This window comes from Zalophus californianus, chromosome 12 (genome assembly GCF_009762305.2).
Source record: "Zalophus californianus isolate mZalCal1 chromosome 12, mZalCal1.pri.v2, whole genome shotgun sequence".
Classification (NCBI taxonomy): domain Eukaryota; kingdom Metazoa; phylum Chordata; class Mammalia; order Carnivora; family Otariidae; genus Zalophus; species Zalophus californianus.
In genome coordinates this window covers 93,064,429-93,085,084 of record NC_045606.1, presented here as the reverse complement: position 1 = coordinate 93,085,084, position 20,656 = coordinate 93,064,429, and the positions used below count along the sequence as shown (strand labels likewise).

Here is a 20,656-nt window from a genome sequence, read left to right as displayed (position 1 = left end):
GGCTACACCATGGGCATGATCCGCCGCAGCCTCGCCTTCCCTCCGCGCGCCCGGAACAAAGCGGCGGGCGGGCAGCCGAGCCAAGGGGGGGAGGGGGACCGGAGGGGGACTCGCGCCGCGGCGCCCCCTCGCCCCCGCCTGCCAGTGCGCGGCCCAGGGACTGCGGGGATGGGGGCGGGCAACCTAAAAAGTTCTGATCCGGGGAGGCTCGGGCGGGCTCCTGGGCATCCTCCGGGGCAGGTGCAGCCTCGGGCGGCAGCGAGCGGGACAAGACCGCCTCCCGCCCCCTCCCTGCCCGGCAGGAAGCGACTGCCCCGAACAGGCCGCGTCCGCACGCAGCCGGGCTTCGGGCGCCGCTGCCCTGGGGCCAGAAACTAAACACCAAGTGCCCTTGGCTGCAGTGGGGCTGCCGGGCTTTCTTTGTGCAGGGTAGCGATGGGACCCCTCGCCTGGCTTTTTCTTGGGGTAAGGGGGTGGGGGCTATCACGAGGAGCTGCGCGACGACCGAATGAACTCCGGCACCCGCGATGCGGCCGGCCAGCGAAGGAAACCTCCAGATGCCAGGGCCGGCTGCCCTGAGTCCCGCCTGGGTCTCCCACTCAGCGACTCTCCCCCTTCCGGTCTGCAAGCGAAGAAATGTTCTTCCTCTCTGGGTCGGGTCTTTTTTAAAATCTCCGTCCTCTGGTCACCAGCAGGTCCCTTGCTCTGTCTGGCCAGCGCGCTGTGCTCAGAGGCGGGCTCCCCGTGGGCGCACGTTTGCGGCCGACCTTTCCGCGCGGGCTCCCGGGTCGTCTGCGTCTGGCCTCGCCATTCAGGAGGCCCGTCGGGCCGACGGCGCGGTCACTCGGACGGCGTTACGGGACGAGCCTTGGCCCGGGACTGGGGACGACTGGGCGGCAGCTGGCGGGCGCGAGGGGCAGGCTGCGCAGAGGCGGGTGCACCCGGCAGGGCGCACCGCGCGGGGCGCGCAGAACTCGGCTCGCGGTGCCTTCAACACCATGGACAGGTCGCGCGATTGGGGCTCACCGCCAGCTGGACAGCCAGCCCCCGGGGCGTCATGCCGATCTCCCCAGCGCCCTCTTCTTCTTCAGTATCCACCCGACAGGTTCCAGACCCGCCTCTCCCGCGACGCCTCTGCCTCACTTCATCTGGCTCCCAAGTAGCCCCGGGAACGTGCTGCCCAGGTGCAAAGAAAATGCTGCAGGCACCGAGGAAAACAGCGGCCCCGGCCCTTCAAAACAATCCGCCCCCTTCTCCCGCCACCCGAACCCGGCACTGTAGCTGTCTGCTCTGCCCAACTGGAGTCAGCCGCTCTCAGACTGCACCATTTTCTTCTCAGCCCACCCGAGGCGCCGGCTCACTCGGCAGCGTGCAGAGAATCCCGTCCCGGTCTCAACGTCCCACGATCAGGCTCCCGGCGCGCGGTGGCAGACGAGGTGAATGGGGCGAGGGTGGGGGAGGGAGGCTGGGTCGCTGCCTCCTCCTCTAGCCGCGGCGGCTCCGGGGCCTCGCGGGCCGGGCGGGTGCTGGGGAGCGAGAGCCCCAGCTGCGCCCGGGGTGCTCGGGAAATCGCATCGCCCGGCTGCGAGCACCGGAGGAAGCCGCTGCCGCGCTCGCTCGCTCGCTCGGGCGCCGGGCGCTGCAGCCTTGGCTAAAACCCACAGACGAGAACACGGAGCGCGCAGCCAAAAGCTAGTGATGTCATCCGTGCAACGTGAGCCTCATCTCTTATTTTTCTAGCATCCTTAAAGATAAACTGCACCATTTCCCAGGCACAAAATGCCTAAGCCTTAGTCTTTGACCAGGCAAGTCAATGGTGTCTAGATAGGTATGTGCCCAACCACATCCATATTTATGCACATATACATATATGTGGTATGTAGCATGTTTACACGCATTATTATAAATTTAGGGATGTTGCCTCCATCTCCTATTTATCTCTTTTCAGTGGTGGAAAATTCCCTCAAATCGACCACAGTTCTTTAAAAGGCTGCTTATTGCAGAGTCGGCATCCGGAGGGGCTGAGGAAGTTCCCTGCGTCCCCCGGTTTTGGTCGCTGGTATCTTGGATCACATTTGATCTTTGTTTTCCCCCCAGAAAGCCACAGGCGCTACCTCGCTAGCTACAGGCGTTTCCCCCTGGGGCCGAGTGCGTCGGTGGGGTTGTCACGGCCAACCCCAGTCTAGCCCCACGCCAGCGCCAGACACCCCGACACACACCCACCTCCACCTGCCTCCGCCTCCCTCCCTCCCCAGCAGGAAAGGAAAAATGAAATTGATTGATCCTTTCAAGGCCAGAGGAAGAGAATGTTAATGGGTGTGTAGGGGGTGCTTAATAGATATTTTGAAAACGCCCGGGGGCTCGCTCTTTGAGAAGGGGAGGTGGGGTTAAATGAAACCCCGGCGCGGGATTTGTCCTCAACTGGGTGGCGGCTGGATTTAGGCTCAGCGCGGGCTCTGGGAAGCAGTGAAGGACCCCAGACCTTGAGCGAGTGGGCGGCAAGCGAGCCCCACTTCATCCCAGAAACGCCCCCCCCCCACCCGCCCGGCTCACGTGAGACAGCGCCGCAAAGGCTGGGAGCCTCCCTCCCAGGTTGAAAGACTGGGTTTTTCTCTCTAATGCTCGCCCCTCATTTGCACCTGCACTCCAAAACCGGGGGCCCGCACTGCCGGGGAAAGAGCTGCCCCGGGGAAAAAGAGTACCCGGCACCCTGCTTTGCACAACGGGGCCTGCGAGCCAGGAAGAGCGCACCTCCACCATATTCTTTTTGTCTTTTTTCATCCTCCCTGCAGTTTGAAAATCGGGAACGAGGCGTTTCAGTGCCATCTAGTGGGGGAGGGGCGAGCCTCGCTTTCCGTCCCTGGATGCGGCAAGGGATTTGCTGAAAGGGACACCAGAGCCTGAGCATGTCCGCTCGGTTCCTGGGTGCCCAGCTGGTCGAGAGGCTGTGGGCATATGCCATTTGCCAGCTCCTGGTCCCCTGGGTTCCCTAGGACGGCGAGGTGGAGCCAAGGGACTTGGCCACAATGTCTTCTCACCTTCCTTTCTACCCTCCTCCCACCAGTACCCTCTCTCCCCCAACCGTGAAAATGTGGAAACACTTTGCACATGCAGACGATGTCTGAAATTTCTGGAGCTATTTTATTCTGTAAAGCCCAGAGCACTTTGTAGGCTAACAGGATGTCTGTGTTTGACCCTAGCGAGGAGGCAGAAAGGTGATATGATACCTACAAGGTCACTCAGCAAGTTGGGGCACATCCAGCATTAGAGCCTCACTCTCCTCATTCTCAGCTCTGCCCTCCCCTGAGAACCAGCTGCAAGAGGTGCCTTGGAGACCCCTGGAAGCCCAGGCAGTTATCCATTTGGCAATGAAGGAAACTGTTCATTTTACCCCTATCTGTCCTCCCTCTTCCATTATTCTGTCCCTTTCTTCTTCCTTTTTAACTTTTTCTCCTGGCCTGAGCCTTAGGCCTGCTTCCAGGATGTGCCTTGCCCCTCCTCCCATGGTCCTCCTCAGCAGTCCTGTGATTACGGGGCCCTGCTGGGAGAAGGGACCTAAATGGCACACTGTCCTCCTCTTTTCTGACCATCATTAAAATTCTGTTCTGAAATTTTTGTCCTTGGTAACATCCCAAAAGCCTTTTAAAGATGTTTGTTTGAGGCCTCCTTTGAAATGCAGTTTTCCTGGACAGCCCAACTCCATTTGGGGAAGATCTGGTCTTTGGAGCTAAAAAGATGGTGGATTCTTCCTCTAACCTGTGTAACAAGAGACTTTAGAGTCAACCATACAACAGTGCATGAATCTCTCCTAGAACATTTCCCAAAAAGTAATGGCCAGCTTCTGCTTGCACACTTGCAGTGATAGGGAAATCACTCTCTTGGCAAGCACCTTGTTCCACTGTCAGATGGTATAAATGGTTAGACAATCCTTCCTGACATTGAGTTTTATCCTAGATCCCTGTAATCCTACCCATTGGCCTTTGAGAAGCCCACAGGTACCTGATTCCTCTCCCATGTAATGGTCCTTCTCATACTTCACCTCAGCCATCGTGTTCTCCCTAAGCCTTCTTCCTTCCAGGCTAAATACCCCTTGTTTATTTCCTCCTTGAACTTGCTGCTCCTGGGTTTCTGATTCTTCCTGATTATTAGTGTGTCTGGTATCCAGCAGTGCTCCTTCATCTAACAGCCAAGTCAACCAATAAAGAAAAAAACACCATCACACAGTCAGTCAGGTTTTCACATGACCCATGTAAAGTTCTAATAATCCTCACTTTCGCTTCTAGGATCTCTTCTACAACTCACCCCTTTTGAATGCTACCCTAGGATCTTGCCCCAAAATGACATCAAAATCATTGGTTTGCAGTTTCTGAAATCCACATTTTTGAAATTTGGAATTTCATTTGCTCACACACAACCTCCCTCCTTTCTCTAACCGATGTTCACATTCTCCAAGCTTTCTCCAAGCCCAACAACAGAGATGCAGAGATATCATTAAAAATTCTCTCTGTTTCCTGGGGTGCAGTTCACCCAGAGCAGACAGATGCTTTCCTACAATCTCTTCATCCACTGGGAACTGTCTTCAGTTATTATATTTGTTCTACCTTACCCCCTACTTTAGTCTGAAATCACTCTCCTTGACATTGTCTATTAGAAGCAAAATAAAAATTGATGAAGTGTGTTTTCTCTTTGCCATCTATCAACATGCCATCATTTGCTCAGAGAAAAGGCCTCCTATATATTCTTATTCCTGTTTTCCTAATTAATGTTGCGCAACTGGGACATTGATTGAAACCCAAGAGTTATCTTCTACTTTAGGCCTCCTGACAGTCCCCCAAGTGTGTAATATGCTAGTATTTATGCTTCTCTCTACATCTCATCACAGAGCCACACTGGTTTGTTAGGGACTTTCCTTCTTTTCTTCCTCATTAGGGTAATTAGAACGTCATTAGGGTCATTAAAGCATTTTCATCTCACCCCTGGGCATCCAACTCCTCTCCTTGCTTTATTCTTCTACCATACCACCATGTTAATCTTATATTCTACAGTTATCCTTTACCAAAAATTCTGCAGTAATTTCATCTAGCCTGTAGATTAAAGCTCAAACTCTTTACTCCCTTACAAGGTTTCACAAAGGCTTCAGGCCATTTTCCAAAGCTGACCATCACACACTCCCTTAGACACACTCTCTGTTCTAACCAGGCAGCCCTCTAAACATGTTTTGAAAAGCCCCCACATTGGCATCATTCCTCTTGCCCATAAAATATTTAACTGCTCTGCTTTTTAAAGTTCTTATAATTACAGGTGCCACATATCAGTAGGTCAAATAAATATCATTTGATCATCTCACTAGAAGCTGAAAAGACAACCAATTAAAGCCAACAAACATTCTTGATATTTAAAACCTCTTCCTAAACTAGGAATGGCTTATAAAGAATAAGATCATCTCCTTCATAAAGAAGTATTCCAAACTAGTAGGAATAAAACAAATATCACAACAGAAAAATGATCAAAGTTCATAAAAAGAAAATTTACAGAAGAAAAAAATTCAAATGGAAAATTAACATATGAAAAAAACCACTCAACCTCACTAGTAATCAGAGAATACAATTTTTTTAAATACTTCTTTTTTGCCCATCAGATGGAAAAAATTTTTTACATGTCTGTTAATGTCAAGTGTTGGCCATGGCGTAAGGAAACATGCTCTCATGCACTGCTGGTAGGAGCATAAACAGATACAGCCACTCTAGAGGGCAATTTGGAGTAGCTATTAAGGTGAAAACTAGATGTTTGTTATGATCCAGCAGATCTACTTCTAGATATCTAGCCTGTAGAAACACTGACACGAGGGGCAAAGAGCATCTTTAGTATGCTGCCCATATCCTAGGGCTTCTATGAGAAAACACCACAAATTAGGTATCTTAAAATGTCAGAAATTTATTGTCAGACAGTTCTAGAGACTGGAAGTCCAACATCAAGGTGTTGGCAGGACCATGCTCCCCCTGAAACCTGTAGGGGAGAATACTTCCTTGCCTTGGAGTATCAAGGAAATCCTTGACATTCCTTGGCTTATCGATGCTTCATTCCAATTTCTGCCTTTGTTACCACATGACTGTCTTTTCTTACATCATCCTTCCTCTGTCGCCAAATTTCTCTCTTCCTATAAGGACACAAGTCATATTGGATTATAAGCCTACCCTATTCCAGCATGACCTCATTTTAATTAATTACATCTACAATGACACTATTTCTAAATAAATTTACATTTTGAGGTCATAGGCATTAGGACTTCAACATATCTTGGGGGGGGACACTATTCAACCCATAACCCCACATTTCATGTAACAAAGAAGGGAACAGGGACACCAGGCTGATTCAGTCGGTGGAATGTGCGACTCTTGATCTCAGGTTTGTGGGTGGGCCCACAACGTGGGCCCCACGTTGGGTGCAGAGATCACTTAAGAAGAAAATCCCGGGGTGCCCAGGTGGCTGAGTCAGTTAAGCATCCAAATCTTGATTTTGGCTCAAGTCATGATCTCAGGGTCATGAGACCGAGCCCCATATCAGGCTCCACACTGGGCATGGAGCCTGCTTAAGAGTCTGTCTTCCTCCCCCTCTGCCCCTCCCCTGCCAAAAATAATAATAAATAAATAAAATTTTTAAAAAGAAGGGGACATAAGAAAACATACCTATATCTGCTTACCTGTGCAAAATGAAAGAGTGATGGAAGAACCAAGAAGCCTAGCAGACAACAGGAGGATGATAGCAGATAACCACTACCACCATTAGACTGAAGGCAGGCTTGGCCCTAACAGAGAGCTCTGGGCAAGCATACAAATGAAGGCCCGCATCTCACGTGTCTATGTGTTTACAGGTGTAAGTCAAATGACAAATCGTTAAATAAAAATGTTCTAACCTTCTACCTTACAAATACCTTTATGATGACAAATTTTCAAATATGTGTAAAGTTATATTAGGTATGAATAAAATTTGGCAAAATATCAAAGCATCAAATTAATTATGCTTGTTCATGTATTGATGGGCCAGCAATGCACAGGTGAGTAATAAAGGCATTCATAATTCATAACTTATAATACATATTCATAAGACTTACTTTTCTTGACTTTTATTTCAGAAAAATCACTCTTGTTATAATCAAGATTTTCACATAACTTTATGTTCTATTAATGGTAATGCCAAATGGTTTTTTTCTTTGTTTTGAGAGAGAGAGAGCGAGTGGTGGGGAGAGGCAGAGGGAGAGGGAGAGAGGGGGCTCGATCTCACGACCCTGAGATTATGACCTGAGCCAAAATCAAGAGTTGGACACTTAACCAACTGAGCCACCCAGGCACCCCAGGATTTTCTTTTTACGTGATCTCTGCACCCAACATGGGGCCCGAGCCCACAACCCGGAGCCTGACATGGGGCTCGATCTCAGGACCCTGAGATCATGACCTGAGCTGAAATCAAGAGTCAGATATTTAACCAACTGAGCCACCTAGGCACCCCAGTAGTTTTTTTTTAATTAATTTCAATTTGAAGGAACTTCCCTTTACTAAAGCAGTAACACTTTTACTGGAAATGTCAATAAAATTCTTAAAGCAATACTTATATTTGGACTTTTACAAATTATATTCAAACATTATAACAATCACATATGACAAGTTATTGTTAATGCAAAAAATACTATATTACTTTTATCATATAAATCATTATCACATATATCATGATTTTTACTGTCAAAGTGATATCTAGATCCCTACAATATGTATTCAGTTCTTCTTTCAAATATTCCCTTGCTAGAATGAAAACTACCAAAAATCATAGTACATTGCTTAATTTGTTCAAATCTCTCTACAGTTGAGACCATATCTTGATCGATAATAGCTGGAAAATAGTTACTACAAGCATTATTTGGGGATTATTTTTACCTGAATCCTCTTCTTTAAAGTCATAAAACATTTGCTTTTCCTTATTATATTTCCTTATATTTTATTAGAATATCACTTTTGGTTTCAAACGCAGTTTATTTCTACTTAGAAAACTATTTTCTTTACAATTTAAAAAGTATTTTTAATCCCTTAAATTAAAAAACAACACACACACAAATATTGTGGTTACCAAACAAAAGCATCCCACTTGTCAGTTCACGCTCTATATCAGTTTTGGATTTTAAACAAACCTCTAAAAAAAACGGTATTTTTAATCCCTTTAACTGAGAAATCACCAAACTTAGATCTGCTTTTGTTATACTATTAACAGCAAGCAATAGTTCATATCAAAAAATTGTAGATAGCACAAATCTGACATTAATTTTATTTTCCATGAAAGACCACACTTTGCTCTGTATTTAAGGGCTTTCTATTGTTTCATTTAGCTTTCCTAGTATATCTTATATCCTTTCCAAATTAAATTTAATGGCTTTAGTCAGCATTTCCATTGCATGTCTTAAGTGACTATAAGGTCAAATTAAATGTGTTTTGCCTATGGATAGATTCAAGACATAGAAATAATCGTTGCATTTCTCCAAAGAACTTCATGACTATTGGCTCAGTTGAGGCCACATCTCTAGTAACAAATTCAAACTACATTCCATATGTGTTATCAAGAACGTTTCTGGATTTTAGGCCAAAATCGAGGTTAGGTCTAGAAATGCACTTATAGTTTAAGAGTAGTGTGAATTACAAGAGCATGATATTGCAAAACATGCCTCCGTTACTGTGTGCCACTCTTCAAAATACCTAAAATTCATGTATAACTCCAGAACCATGAATTGGAACACAAAGGGAAGCAAGAAAACGGATGCCCATCACGGCTGGGAAGTGACACTTCCTGGTTCAAAAATCTACTACACGTGTGCTATCTGGGAGGAAGGGTGTGACAAGTTCATTGTTTCATCTTTTCTTTGATCAAAGCGCCTCCACCCTCAGACCCTTTCCACGCTCCAAAGCAGTATATACCACCAACATCAGCTGCAACACAACCCACAAAGTTTACAGGCATTTAGATGCAGTTGTCTTTTGTTCTGAGGACACAGGGCAAGAGATTCAGAAAAGCATTTCCTTGGGGTCTGTACTACGTTAACCATGTGCAAATTTCAGTCCCCTGCAGTAGAACAGAGCAGGGAAAATCAAGGAACAAAGCTGAGGGCATACAGGCCAGGATGGACTGGCACACAGTAGATATTCTCATCAAGTCAGGACCAAGACACATGTGCTCTCTCTACCATCACTGTTTAATATTTTGGGGGGTCAAGAGTAGAGCAGGCAACAGAAATTCAGAGTTGCAACAATTGAAAAGGGGAATGTAAAATGAATATTATATGTGGAGAGTAGGACTAAAAACTCAAAAGAATAAACTAAAAATACTCAAGAACCAATACATTCCAATTTAATAGCAATTGTTAGAAAATATACTGGAAAACTATCCCATATATAACAACAACAAAAAGCCTACAATATACATAAGAATAACAGTTCATGATCCTGGAGTCCCGGGATCAAGTCCCGCATCGGGCTCCCTGCTTAGCAGGGAGTCTGCTTCTCCCTCTGACCCTCCCGCCTCTCATGCTCTCTCTCTCTATCTCATTCTCTCTCTCTCAAATAAAATAAATAAAATCTTATAAAAAAAAGAATAACAGTTACAAAGAAAGTGAAGGCTTTATGTGAAGAAAACTACTAAATTTTATCAAGAGACACAAATACCTGAAAAGATGTAGAAACCCACCGTATTCCTGAGTGAAACAACTCGATACCTATAAAAATGTCAGTGTTTTACAAAATCATTCATAGATTAATGTGGTTCCAATCAAAATCTCAATAGGTTTTACTGGAACTTGGAAAATAATTCTAAAGTTCATCTATAAAAAGCTAGTAGTGGGAATAGCTAAGATACTTTTACCTGATAATTTCCCTCTCATAAGTATTAAACTATTTTTTAAAGCCACAATATTTTAAACAGTATGATATCAAACTGAGGGTTGCTGGAGGGGAGGTGGCTGGGGGGATGGGGTAACTGGGTGAGGGGCATTAAGGAGGGCATGTGATGTCATAAGCACTGGGTATAATACAAGACTGATGAATCACTGAACTCTACCTCTGAAACTAATAATACATTATATGTTAATTAATTGAATTTAAATTAAAATAAATAATTTTAAAAAGGAAAAAATAATAAACAGTATGATATCCACTTCTTAGACCTTGTACTTTCTCCCCAGAAGGCACAAGAGTTTTTTATAAATGAAAAGAATAAGGAACCCAATCTAATCATTCACCAAAAATCATGGCACACATGATTTGTATGAACTTAGACCCCTTAGGGACTACAATTCCACAAAATATGGAAATATGATGAGTGTATAACAGCCTCCCAGGCAGGCTCTGACCAATCTGGGTGCACTGTGATGGCATTTGGCTAATGCGATACCCTGATGTTTTCCAGGCATTGGCCTCCTGCGCCGAGGACTCAGGGTCTATGTGGACAGCATCTTGTTCTACTCCCTGACCTGACGTATCATGAGTCTGGAGCCTGTAAATCCATGATCACCAGCTACATCATCTGTTATGGAGTGTTTGTGTCCCCCAAAAATTCACATGTTGAAGTCCTAACCCCCAATGTGATAGTATTTGGAGATGGGCCTTTGGGAGGTAATTAGGTTTAGATGAGGGCATAAGGGTGGTATCCCCATGATGGCATTAGACATCAGAAAGCTTGCTTTCCTCTCTCTTTCTCGGCCACATGAGGACACAGAGAGAGAAGGTAGCCATCTGTAAGCCAGGAAGAGAGCTCTCATAAGAACTCCATCATTCCAGCACAATGATCTTGGACTTCCAGCCTAGAAAATTGTGAGAAATTAAATTTCTATTGTTTAAGCCACCTAGTTGATGGTATTTTGTTATGGCAGCCCAAGCAGATTAAGACATCATAACCCCCATAGCAACTCAAAGGGACACAAGTTTGAACCACCTTGTGGTGTGTCTCCACCACATCATACCTGATCAAGTGAAATGATCTGCATCTTGCTGAACAAGGTATTAGTAGTTCTGGGATAGGATAGGCCCCAATTTCCCTTCCTAGAAGTTGCTATTTCCTGGGATTTCCTGTTTATTACCAGCCATTCTAGTGCTTGTTCTCTCTCTTTTCTCACCTTGATAGCCATGGTGGCTGACCTCATTCATTTCTTCTTCCATATTTCATGTGTGAGTACTCTTCTAGGTTCTTGGAGACACCAGTGAAAAACAAAGAAAGATACCTGGCCTCATAGAGCTTATATTCTAGTAGTGGGAGACAAGTAATAACCAACTAAATACATACATACATACATATATAAATACATACATACATACAGTAGTATTGTAGAAGATGATAAATCTTATAGGAAAACAATAGAGCAGTGGGTAAGAGTGTTATGGACTGAATGTTTGCATACCCCCAAAATTCATAAGTTGAAGTCCCAGCCCTCAAGGTGACTGTCTTTATAGATAGGGTCTTTTTTAAAATATATTTTATTAACATATAATGTATTATTTGTTTCAGGGGTACAGGTCTGTGATTCATCAGTCTTACACAATTCACAGCGCTCACCATAGCACATACCCTCCCCAATGTCCATCACCCAGCCACCCCATCCCTCCCACCCCCACCACTCCAGCAACCCTCAGTTTGTTTCCTGAGATTAAGAGTCTCTTACGGTTTGTGTCCCTCTCTGGTTTCGTCTTGTTTCATTTTCCCCTCCCTTCCCCTATGATCCTCTGTCTTGTTTCTCAAATTCCTCATATCAATGAGATCATATGATACTTGTCTTTCTCTGATTGACTTATTTCATTTAGCATAATACCCTCTAGTTCCATCCATGTCATTGCAAATGGCAATATTTCATTTTTTGATGGCTGCATAATATTCCATTGTGTATATATACCACTTCTTCTGTATCCATTCATCTGTTGATGGACATCTAGGCTCTTTCCATAGTTTGGCTATTGAGGACATTGCTGCTATAAACATTGGGGTGCACATACCCCTTCGGATCCCTACATTTGTATCTTTGGGGTAAATACCCTGTAGTGCAATTGCTGGGTTGTACAGTAGCTCTATTTTCAACTTTTTGAGGAACCTCCATACTGTTTTCCAGAGTGGCTGCACCAGCTTACATTCCCACCAACAGTGTAGGAGGGTTCCCCTTTCTCCGCATCCTTGCCAACATTTGTCATTTTCTGACTTGTTAATTTTAGCCATTCTGACTGGTGTGAGATGGTATCTCGTTGTGGTTTTGATTTGTATTTCCCTGATGCCGAGCGATGTTGAGCTCTTTTTCATATGTCTGTTGATCATTTGGATGTTTTCTTTACAGAAATGTCTGTTCATGTCTTCTGCCCATTTCTTGATTGGATTATTTGTTCCTTGGGTTTTTAGTTTCATAAGTTCTTTATAGATTTTGAATACTAGCCCTTTATCTGATATGTCATTTGCAAATATCTTCTCCCATTCCGTCGGTTGTCTTTTGGTTTTGTGGACTGTTTCCTTTGCTGTGCAGAAGCTTTTTATCTTGATGAAGTCCCAATAGTTCATTTTTGCCCTGGCTTCCCTTGCCTTTGGTGATGTTTCTAGGAAGAAGTTGCTGCGGCTGAGGTCGAAGAGGTTGCTGCCTGTGTTCGCCTCAAGGATTTTGATGGATTCCTGTCTCACATTTAGGTCTTTCATCCATTTTGAGTCTATTTTTGTGTGTGGTGTAAGGAAGTGGTCCAGTTTCATTCTTCTACATGTGGCTGTCCAATTTTCCCAACACCATTTGTTGAAGAGACTGTCTTTTTTCCATTGGACATTCTTTCCTGCATTGTCGAAGATGAGTTGACCATAGAGTTGAGGGTCCATTTCTGGGCTCTCTATTCTGTTCCATTGATCTATGTGTCTGTTTTTGTGCCAATACCATACTGTCTTGATGATTACAGCTTTGTAACAGAGCTTGAAGTCCGGAATTGTGATGCCACCAGCTTTGCTTTTCTTTTTCAACATTCCTCTGGCTATTCGGGGTCTTTTCTGGTTCCATACAAATTTTAGGATTATTTGTTCCATTTCTTTGAAAAAAGTTGATGGCATTTTGATAGAGACTACATTAAATGTGTAGATTGCTCTAGGTAGCATAGACATCTTCACAATATTTTTTCTTCCAGTCCATGAGCATGGAATATTTTTCCATTTTTTTGTGTCTTCCTCAATTTCTTTCATGAGTATTCTATAGTTTTCTGAGTATAGATTCTTTGCCTCTTTGGTTAGATTTATTCCTAGGTATCCTGATTTTGGGTGCAACTGTAAAGGGGATCGACTCCTTAATGTCTCTTTCTTCTGTCTTATTGTTGGTGTATAGAAATGCCACTGATATCTGTGCATTGATTTTATATCCTGCCACTTTACTGAATTCCTGTATGAGTTCTAGCAGTTTTGGGGTGGAGTCGTTTGGGTTTTCCACATAAAGCATCATATCATCTGCAAAAAGTGAGAGTTTGACTTCTTCTTTGCTGATTTGGATGCCTTTTATTTCTTTTTGTTGTCTGATTGCTGTGGCTAGGACTCTAATACTATGTTGAATAGCAGTAGTGATAGTGGACATCCCTGTCATGTTCCTGATCTTAGGGGAAAAGCTCTCAGTTTTTCCCCATTGAGGATGATATTAGCTGTGGGTTTTTCATAGATGGCTTTTATGATATTGAGGTATGTACCCTTTGTCCCTACACTGTGAAGAGTTTTAATCGAGAAAGGATGCTGTACTTTGTCAAATGCGTATTCTGTTGCTTTGGGATGGAATGTTCTGAATATATCTGTGAAGTCCATTTGGTCCAGTGTGTCATTTAAAGTCTTTATTTCCGGGGCGCCTGGGTGGCTCAGTTGGTTGAGCGACTGCCTTCGGCTCAGGTCATGATCCTGGAGTCCCGGGATCGAGTCCCGCATCGGGCTCCCTGCTCGGCAGGGAGTCTGCTTCTCCCTCTGACCCTTCCCCGTCTCATGCTCTCTCTCTCTATCTCATTCTCTCTCTCAAATAAATAAATAAAATCTATAAAAAAAGAATTTAAAAAAATAAATAAAAAATAAAGTCTTTATTTCCTTGTTGATCTTTTGCTTAGATGATCTGTCCATTTCAGTGAGGTGGGTGTTAAAGTCCCCCACTATTATTGTATTGTTGTCAATGTGTTTCTTTGCTTTTGTTATTAATTGCCTTATATAATTGGCTGCTCCCATGTTAGGGGCATAGATATTTAAAATTGTTAGATCTTCTTGTTGGATAGACCCTTTAAGTATGATGTAGTGTCCTTCTTCATCTATTATTATAGTCTTTGGTTTAAAATCTAATTTGTCTGATAAAGGATTGCCACCCCAGCTTTCTTTTGATGTCCATTAGCATCTGGAGGTGTCTTTGGGTCTAAAATGAGTCTTTTGCAGACAGCATATCGATGGGTCTTGTTTTTTTTTTTATCCAATCTGATAGCCTGTGTCTTTTGATTAGAGCATTTAGCCCATTTACATTCAGGGTAACTATTGAAAAATATGAATTTAGTGCCATTGTATTGCCAGTAAAATGACTGTTACTGTATATTGTCTCTGTTCCTTTCTGGTCTATGTTACTTTTGGGCTCTCTCTTTGCTTACAGGACCCCTTTCAATATTTCTTGTAGGGCTGGTTTGGTGTTCACAAATTCTTTTAGTTTTTGTTTGTCCTGGAAGTTTTTTATCTCTCCTATTTTCAATGACAGCCTAGCTGGATATAGTATTCTTGGCTGCATATTTTTCTCATTTAGTGCTCTGAATATATCATGCCAGTCCTTTCTGGCCTGCCAGGTCTCTGTGGATAGGTCTGCTGCTAACCTAATGTTTCTACCATTGTAGGTTACAGACCTCTTGTCCCGTACTGCTTTCAGGATTTTCTCTTTGTCTCTGAAACTTGTGAGTTCTACTATTAGATATTGGGGTGTTGACCTATTTTTATTGATTTTGAGGGGGGTTCTCTGTGCCTCCTGGATTTTGGTGCCTGTTTCCTTCCCCAAATTAGGGAAGTTCTCTGCTATAATTTGCTCCAATATACCTTGTGCCCCTCTCTCTCTTTCTTCTTCTTCTGGGATCCCAATTATTCTAATGTTTCACTTTATGGTATCACTTATCTCTCAAATTCTCCCCTCGTGATCCAGTAGTTGTTTATCTGTCTTTTTCTCAGCTTCTTTATTCTCCATCATTTGGTCTTCTATCTCACCAATTCTCTCTTCTGCCTCATTTATCCTAGCACTTAGAGCCTCCATTTTTTATTGCACCTCATTAATAGCCTTTTTTATTTCAACTTGGTTAGATTTCAGTTCTTTTATTTCTCCAGAAAGGGTTTCTCTAGTATCTTCCATGCTCTTTTCAAGCCCAGCTAGTATCTTTATAATTGTCATTCTGAACTCTAGTTCCGACATCTTACTAATGTCCATATTGATTAGGTTCCTGGCAGTCAGGACTGCCTCTTGTTCTTATTTTTGAGGTGATTTTTCCTGTCTTGTCATTTTGCCCAGAGGAAAATAGATGAATGAGAGAACAAAATGCTAGCTGGGTAACAACAACCCTAGAAAAATATACACTAAACAAGTCAGAAGAGACCTGAAACTTCCAGAAAGTGGTCGCTTTTCTGTCCACAGAATTGCTGCTATTCTTTTCTACGATCTCCTCTTGATTTTGTAGATGTTCTGAATGGTTTGATAACTATCTAGTTCAATTCCTGGGACCAGATGAAATTTAGGTCTCCCACTCCTCTGCCATCTTGCTCCTCCTCTCACCTAGATAGGGTCTTTAGGAGGTAAGTTTTAAATAAAGTCATTAAGGATGAGGCCCTAATCCAATAGGACTGGTGGCCTCATGAAAAAAAGAAGAAGAAGAAGAGGAGGTCTCTGTCTCCACCCCTCTCGATCTCTCTTTTCTCTTGGCCACAGAAGAAAGGCCATTTGAAGACAAAAACAGCCATCTATAAGCCAGGAAAAGAGCCCTTATGAGGAACCTAACTGACCAGCACTTTGATCTGGGACTTCCAGCCTCCAGAGCCATAAGAAAATAAGGTTTTGTTGTTTACACCACTCGGTATATGATATTTTGTTACGGCACCTGGGAGACTAATACAAAGAGGAGTCATCTCATAAAAGAGAGAAACATGGATAGTCTTTGGAGGGTGCCAGAGACTTTCAGGGGGAGGAAAGCTTATTTACCTACCTCCTCTTTCTCTCTCTCCCTCTCTCTCTCTCACACACACACACCCAGGCCCACCACAGCAGAGCCCAGGCTTACCCAGCTAACCCCCAACTCCAGCTTGGTATCGAGGAAGAGTCTTCCCAAAGAGACCTTCATGGGTATGAATTTCCATTCCTCCATCCCCTTCCACAGAGGCAGGCCTTGCAAGCACCCCACTTGGGGAAGGGGATTACTTGCCAACAAAGGCCTTTGCTCCCTGCAGGAACTCACACAGCCTGCAGGAGCTGACAGAGACACAGAAAGAAGCTCATTCAGAACAAGCCAGCAAGCCTTTGTCAAGTGTACAATTTCCTGTGTGGCAAGCAGCTAAAACTCACTGGGAGGAGCCCTCTTCTAGAAGGGAATAAAAATAGTTCCTGCCAGAGAGAATCCTCCACCCAAGGCCTCAGTGGTCATTTAACCCCACTGCAGCTGACCCCAACGGTGCAGCATGAACAACAATCAGAGCTCCACAAACAGCCAGAGGACCTTAGAAATGCAAAATGCTCATAAAGAACCTATTTTAAGGGTATAATTAGATAAGTACTCCAAAATGAAGGTTCAAATATTTACACTGAAGTACTATTTGTAATAGGATTCACAAATGTCCAACAACAGGGGTTAGATGAATAAATCATAATACAGTCATTCAATGGAATGATAAGAAGCCATTAAAAATAGCTTTTTAAAGGAGTATTTAAGGGGACACCTGGTGGGCTGAGTAGGAAGAGCATGTGACTCTTGATCTTGGGCTTGTGAGTTTGAGCCCCATGTGGGGTGTAGAAGTTACTTAAATAAAACTTTAAAAAATAAATAAAGGAGTTTTTAAGGATGTAGAAAAACACTCAAGAGATGCCGGTAGATGCAAAGAGTAGGATATAAAACTGTGGATGAAATATGATCTAAATTTTATAAAGAAAAATCAGTAACAAGAAAATACACCAAAATGTTAGGATTATTTCTTGATTATTTTCTCTTTAAAGGGTTTTGTATTTCTGGAGTGCCTGGGTGGCTCAGTTGTTTAAGCATCTGCTTTTGGCTAAGGTTGTGATCCCAGGGTCCCAGGACTGAACCCAGCTGTCAAGCCCTGGGTCAGGCTCCCTGCTCAGTGGGGAGTGTGCTTCTCCCTCTTCCTATGCCCCTCCCCCCACTCTGCTCTCTCTCTCTCTCTTTCCTTTCTCTCTCAAATAAATAAATAAAATCTTTTAAAAATAAATAAATAAAGGGGTTTGTATTTTCTAGATTTTATAATAATGAACATGTATTACTTGTCTAAAAACAATAGCTATATTAAGATAGTAAAAGTCACTCATGCTCAAACTTTTATGTGTATGATTAATTCCCCCATGCAGCCAGGCTTCCCTAGGTTCCAACTGAACAAATTCATTCAAAAGCACAAATTCATGAAAGAATCACTGACATCCAAAATTAAAAGTGTTCTCCTTAGAGATAATTCTGCCTCTAAGGGCTTTGAACTGTATATTTTTGCCTTACTCATTTTGACAGTGAAGATTCTTTTCAGGAGACAAAAAAAGTCATGGTTTAGCCAGGGTTCTCTGCTCATTGCTTTAAATGTTCCATCTTTGTATGACATGTGCAAGTAAAAAGCCATCGCCTCCCTCAACTGGATCATTATGTTTTGATCTGACAGGCATGCAGTATAAAGAAGCACAGATGTGGTACAGGACTTTAAATGGTTTTGCCAAGTTTACAAGGTTGACTGTGGAGCGACCTGACAGGTGGGGCTCTAACCTGAGCCAAGTGGGAGTGGTAGAGAGGGTGAGTCACCACCCAGAACTAGAATTACAAGAACAGAATGTAGAATCAAGATAATGGGACCCAAAATGTCCACAAAATGAGAGAGGACAAATAGCCAGAAAAGAAACAGGAACTGTGGACTAAAAGCAAGTTTCTGGAGCAGGGCAAGGATAGTCCTATCAGGAAAACCTCTAGAATCAACTCAGATAACTGGAAGGAGGTTAGGTCAGAAGAGAAGCTATGAGCATCAAGTCCCCATTTGTTGGTTGCCTGTTTCGTGCCACGCATCGCACAAAGGACTTTTGATTTAATCATCATGACAATTCTGTAAGCCAGTATTATCCACATTTATTAGATGAAGGGAGCCACTCAGAGAATGACTTGCCAAAGTTCACCCAACTGGTAAATATTGGGGCAGGGATTTAAATCTAGATAGAGCTAACTCCAAATGCCAATCTTGTGGCACTGTGAAATCTGCCACAGACCCTATAAGTAAGAGACAATGGAAAGGAAGGTGACTTCCTAGAGTCAGAGATGGAGATCCATGGTAGGAGCGTGCTTACGATATTCCTGACAGATGGGGTGCCTGGGTGGCTCAGTCAGTTAAGCGTCTGACTCTATTTTTTTACGATTTTATTTATTTGAGAGACAGAAAGTGTGTGCCAGAGAGATCATGAGTAGGGGGGGAGGGGCAGAGGGAGAGAGAGCAGCAGACTCCCCGCTGAGCAGGGAGCCCAACCCAAAACTCCATCCCAGGACCCTGGGATCATGACCTGAGCCAAAGTCAGATGCTTAACCAACTGAGCCACCCAGGCACCCAAAGCATCTGACTCTTGATTTCAGCTCAGGTCATGATGTGACCTGACACAGCATGGCTGTGTATATGACAATGAGTCCATCTGAAGTCAAATTTCCAAATTGGAAAACCTCTTTCTAGGGACCAGACAGGGGGCTGACAGACAGTTCAGGAAAATAAAGTTGGTTTAGGCTTTAACAAAACCATATAGCCCTATTTGTAAATCTGAAAAAAAAAAAAACTAGATTGATCAGAGTCAATACTATAAACACCCGTATTTTGAATCTTCAGCATTGTAGTCAAGTCTGTGCGTGCATGTGTATGACTGACTTGTATAAGACACTTGCTTAGGTTGACGTTAAAGACTGACCTCAAAAAGAAACTGATCTCTCTCCACTGATGACAGCAATTACCAGGGTTTATACAAAATGAGACTATGGGGAAGAGGTGGGGACAGGATTCTATGCTGCTCTGTTGTCTACATTTTGCCTGCAGTTTGGAAATACCAAATCTGGCCACTTGAGCACTCTACCAGGGGAAGCTCATTCCAGGTCCCAATATCACCCCCATCAGCAGGGCACTGGAAGACTTGTGACCTTATTCCCTTTAGCTGTGATCTTTTAAGAAGTGTTTCTAGTAGTGGACTCTTGCCAAATCAATAAAAGTTTTTGGTTTTTCTGTTTTGTTTTGTTTCTGAGAGACAGAGAGCAAGGGTAAGAGGGGCAGAGAGAGAGAGAATATCCTTTTTTTTTAAGATTTTATTTATTTATTTGACAGAGAGTGAGACAGGGAGAGAGGGAACACAAGCAGGGGGAGTGGGAGAGGGAGAAGCAGGCTTCCCGCTGAGCAGGGAGCCCAATGCGGGGCTCGATCCCAGGACCCTGGGACCATGACCTGAGCCAAAGGCAGATGCTTAACGACTGAGCCACCCAGGCGCCCTGAGAGAGAGAGAGCAAGAGAGAGAATCTTAAGCAGGCTCCCCACTGAGTGCAGAGCCTAGACGTGGGGCTCGATTTCACAACACTGAGATCAGAACCTGAGCTAAAATTCAGAATTGGCCTCTTACCCCATTGAGTCACTGAGGCACCCTACCAATAAAGGTTTTTAAAGTCATGGTTAGTGCTCTTTTCTAGAAAATTTTACAGAAAACTTAGAGAAAAGCAAAAAGAAGAAAATAAAACTCATCTGTCAGAATTTTACTGTATAGACTTTATATGGATGTACAAAATAGTTATTTACAAGTAGATATAGACAAAAATCATTCTCCATGTACTATTTTGTCAAATGCTTTCTCTACACCTACTGATATGATCAGATGATTTTTCATATGGAATAAATCCCACGTGAATGTGGTGTGTACTTCGTTTTACATGTTGTCAGATTTGATTTGTTAATATATTGTCGAGGATTTTTTCATCAATGTTCATGAGAGATATCAGTCTGTAGTTTTCTCCTAAGTCTTAGTCTGGTCTTTGTATCAGGGTTATCCTTGCCTCATAGAGTAAGTTAGGAAGTGCTCCCTCTGCCTCTATTGTCTCAAAGAAACTGATATCATTTCTTTCTTAAATGTTTGGGAGAATTCACCAGTGAATCCATCTGGTGCTTTCTGTTTTGAAAGGTTATGAATTGCCGATTCAGTTTCTTTCATACATAAAGGCAAAATCAGATTATCTCTTTCTTCTTGTATGAATTTTGATAGATTCAAGGATTTGGTCCATTTCATGTAGATTATCAAATTTGTAAACATAGAATTACTCAAATATTCCTTTATTCTCCTTTTTTAAAAAAGATTTATGGGGCACCTGGGTGGCTCAGTCGGTTAGGTGTCTGCCTTCCACCCAGGTCATTATCCCAAGGTCCT

General features: G+C 43.5%; 1 protein-coding gene across 1 annotated transcript; it reads left to right on the top strand.

Moving 5' to 3' along the window:
- The first annotated feature begins 5 nt into the window (after positions 1-5).
- On the top strand, positions 6-10,561 carry LOC113911574. Its single transcript, XM_027574296.1, has 2 exons — positions 6-1,436; positions 10,441-10,561. Exons 1-2 carry the CDS (start codon positions 509-511, stop codon positions 10,506-10,508), a joined length of 996 nt encoding a protein of 331 aa, XP_027430097.1. The 5' UTR covers positions 6-508; the 3' UTR covers positions 10,509-10,561.
- Positions 10,562-20,656: the final 10,095 nt, after the last annotated feature.

What these genes read in the sequence shown, in the direction of transcription:
- LOC113911574 (XM_027574296.1), top strand. Translation starts at nt 509, where the DNA reads ATGAACTCCGGCACCCGCGATGCGGCCGGCCAGCGAAGGAAACCTCCA. An exon ending in GGCGCGCGGTGGCAGACGAG is followed by an intron (nt 1,437 to 10,440) that starts GTGAATGGGGCG and finishes GATGTTTTCCAG; the next exon opens with GCATTGGCCTCCTGCGCCGA.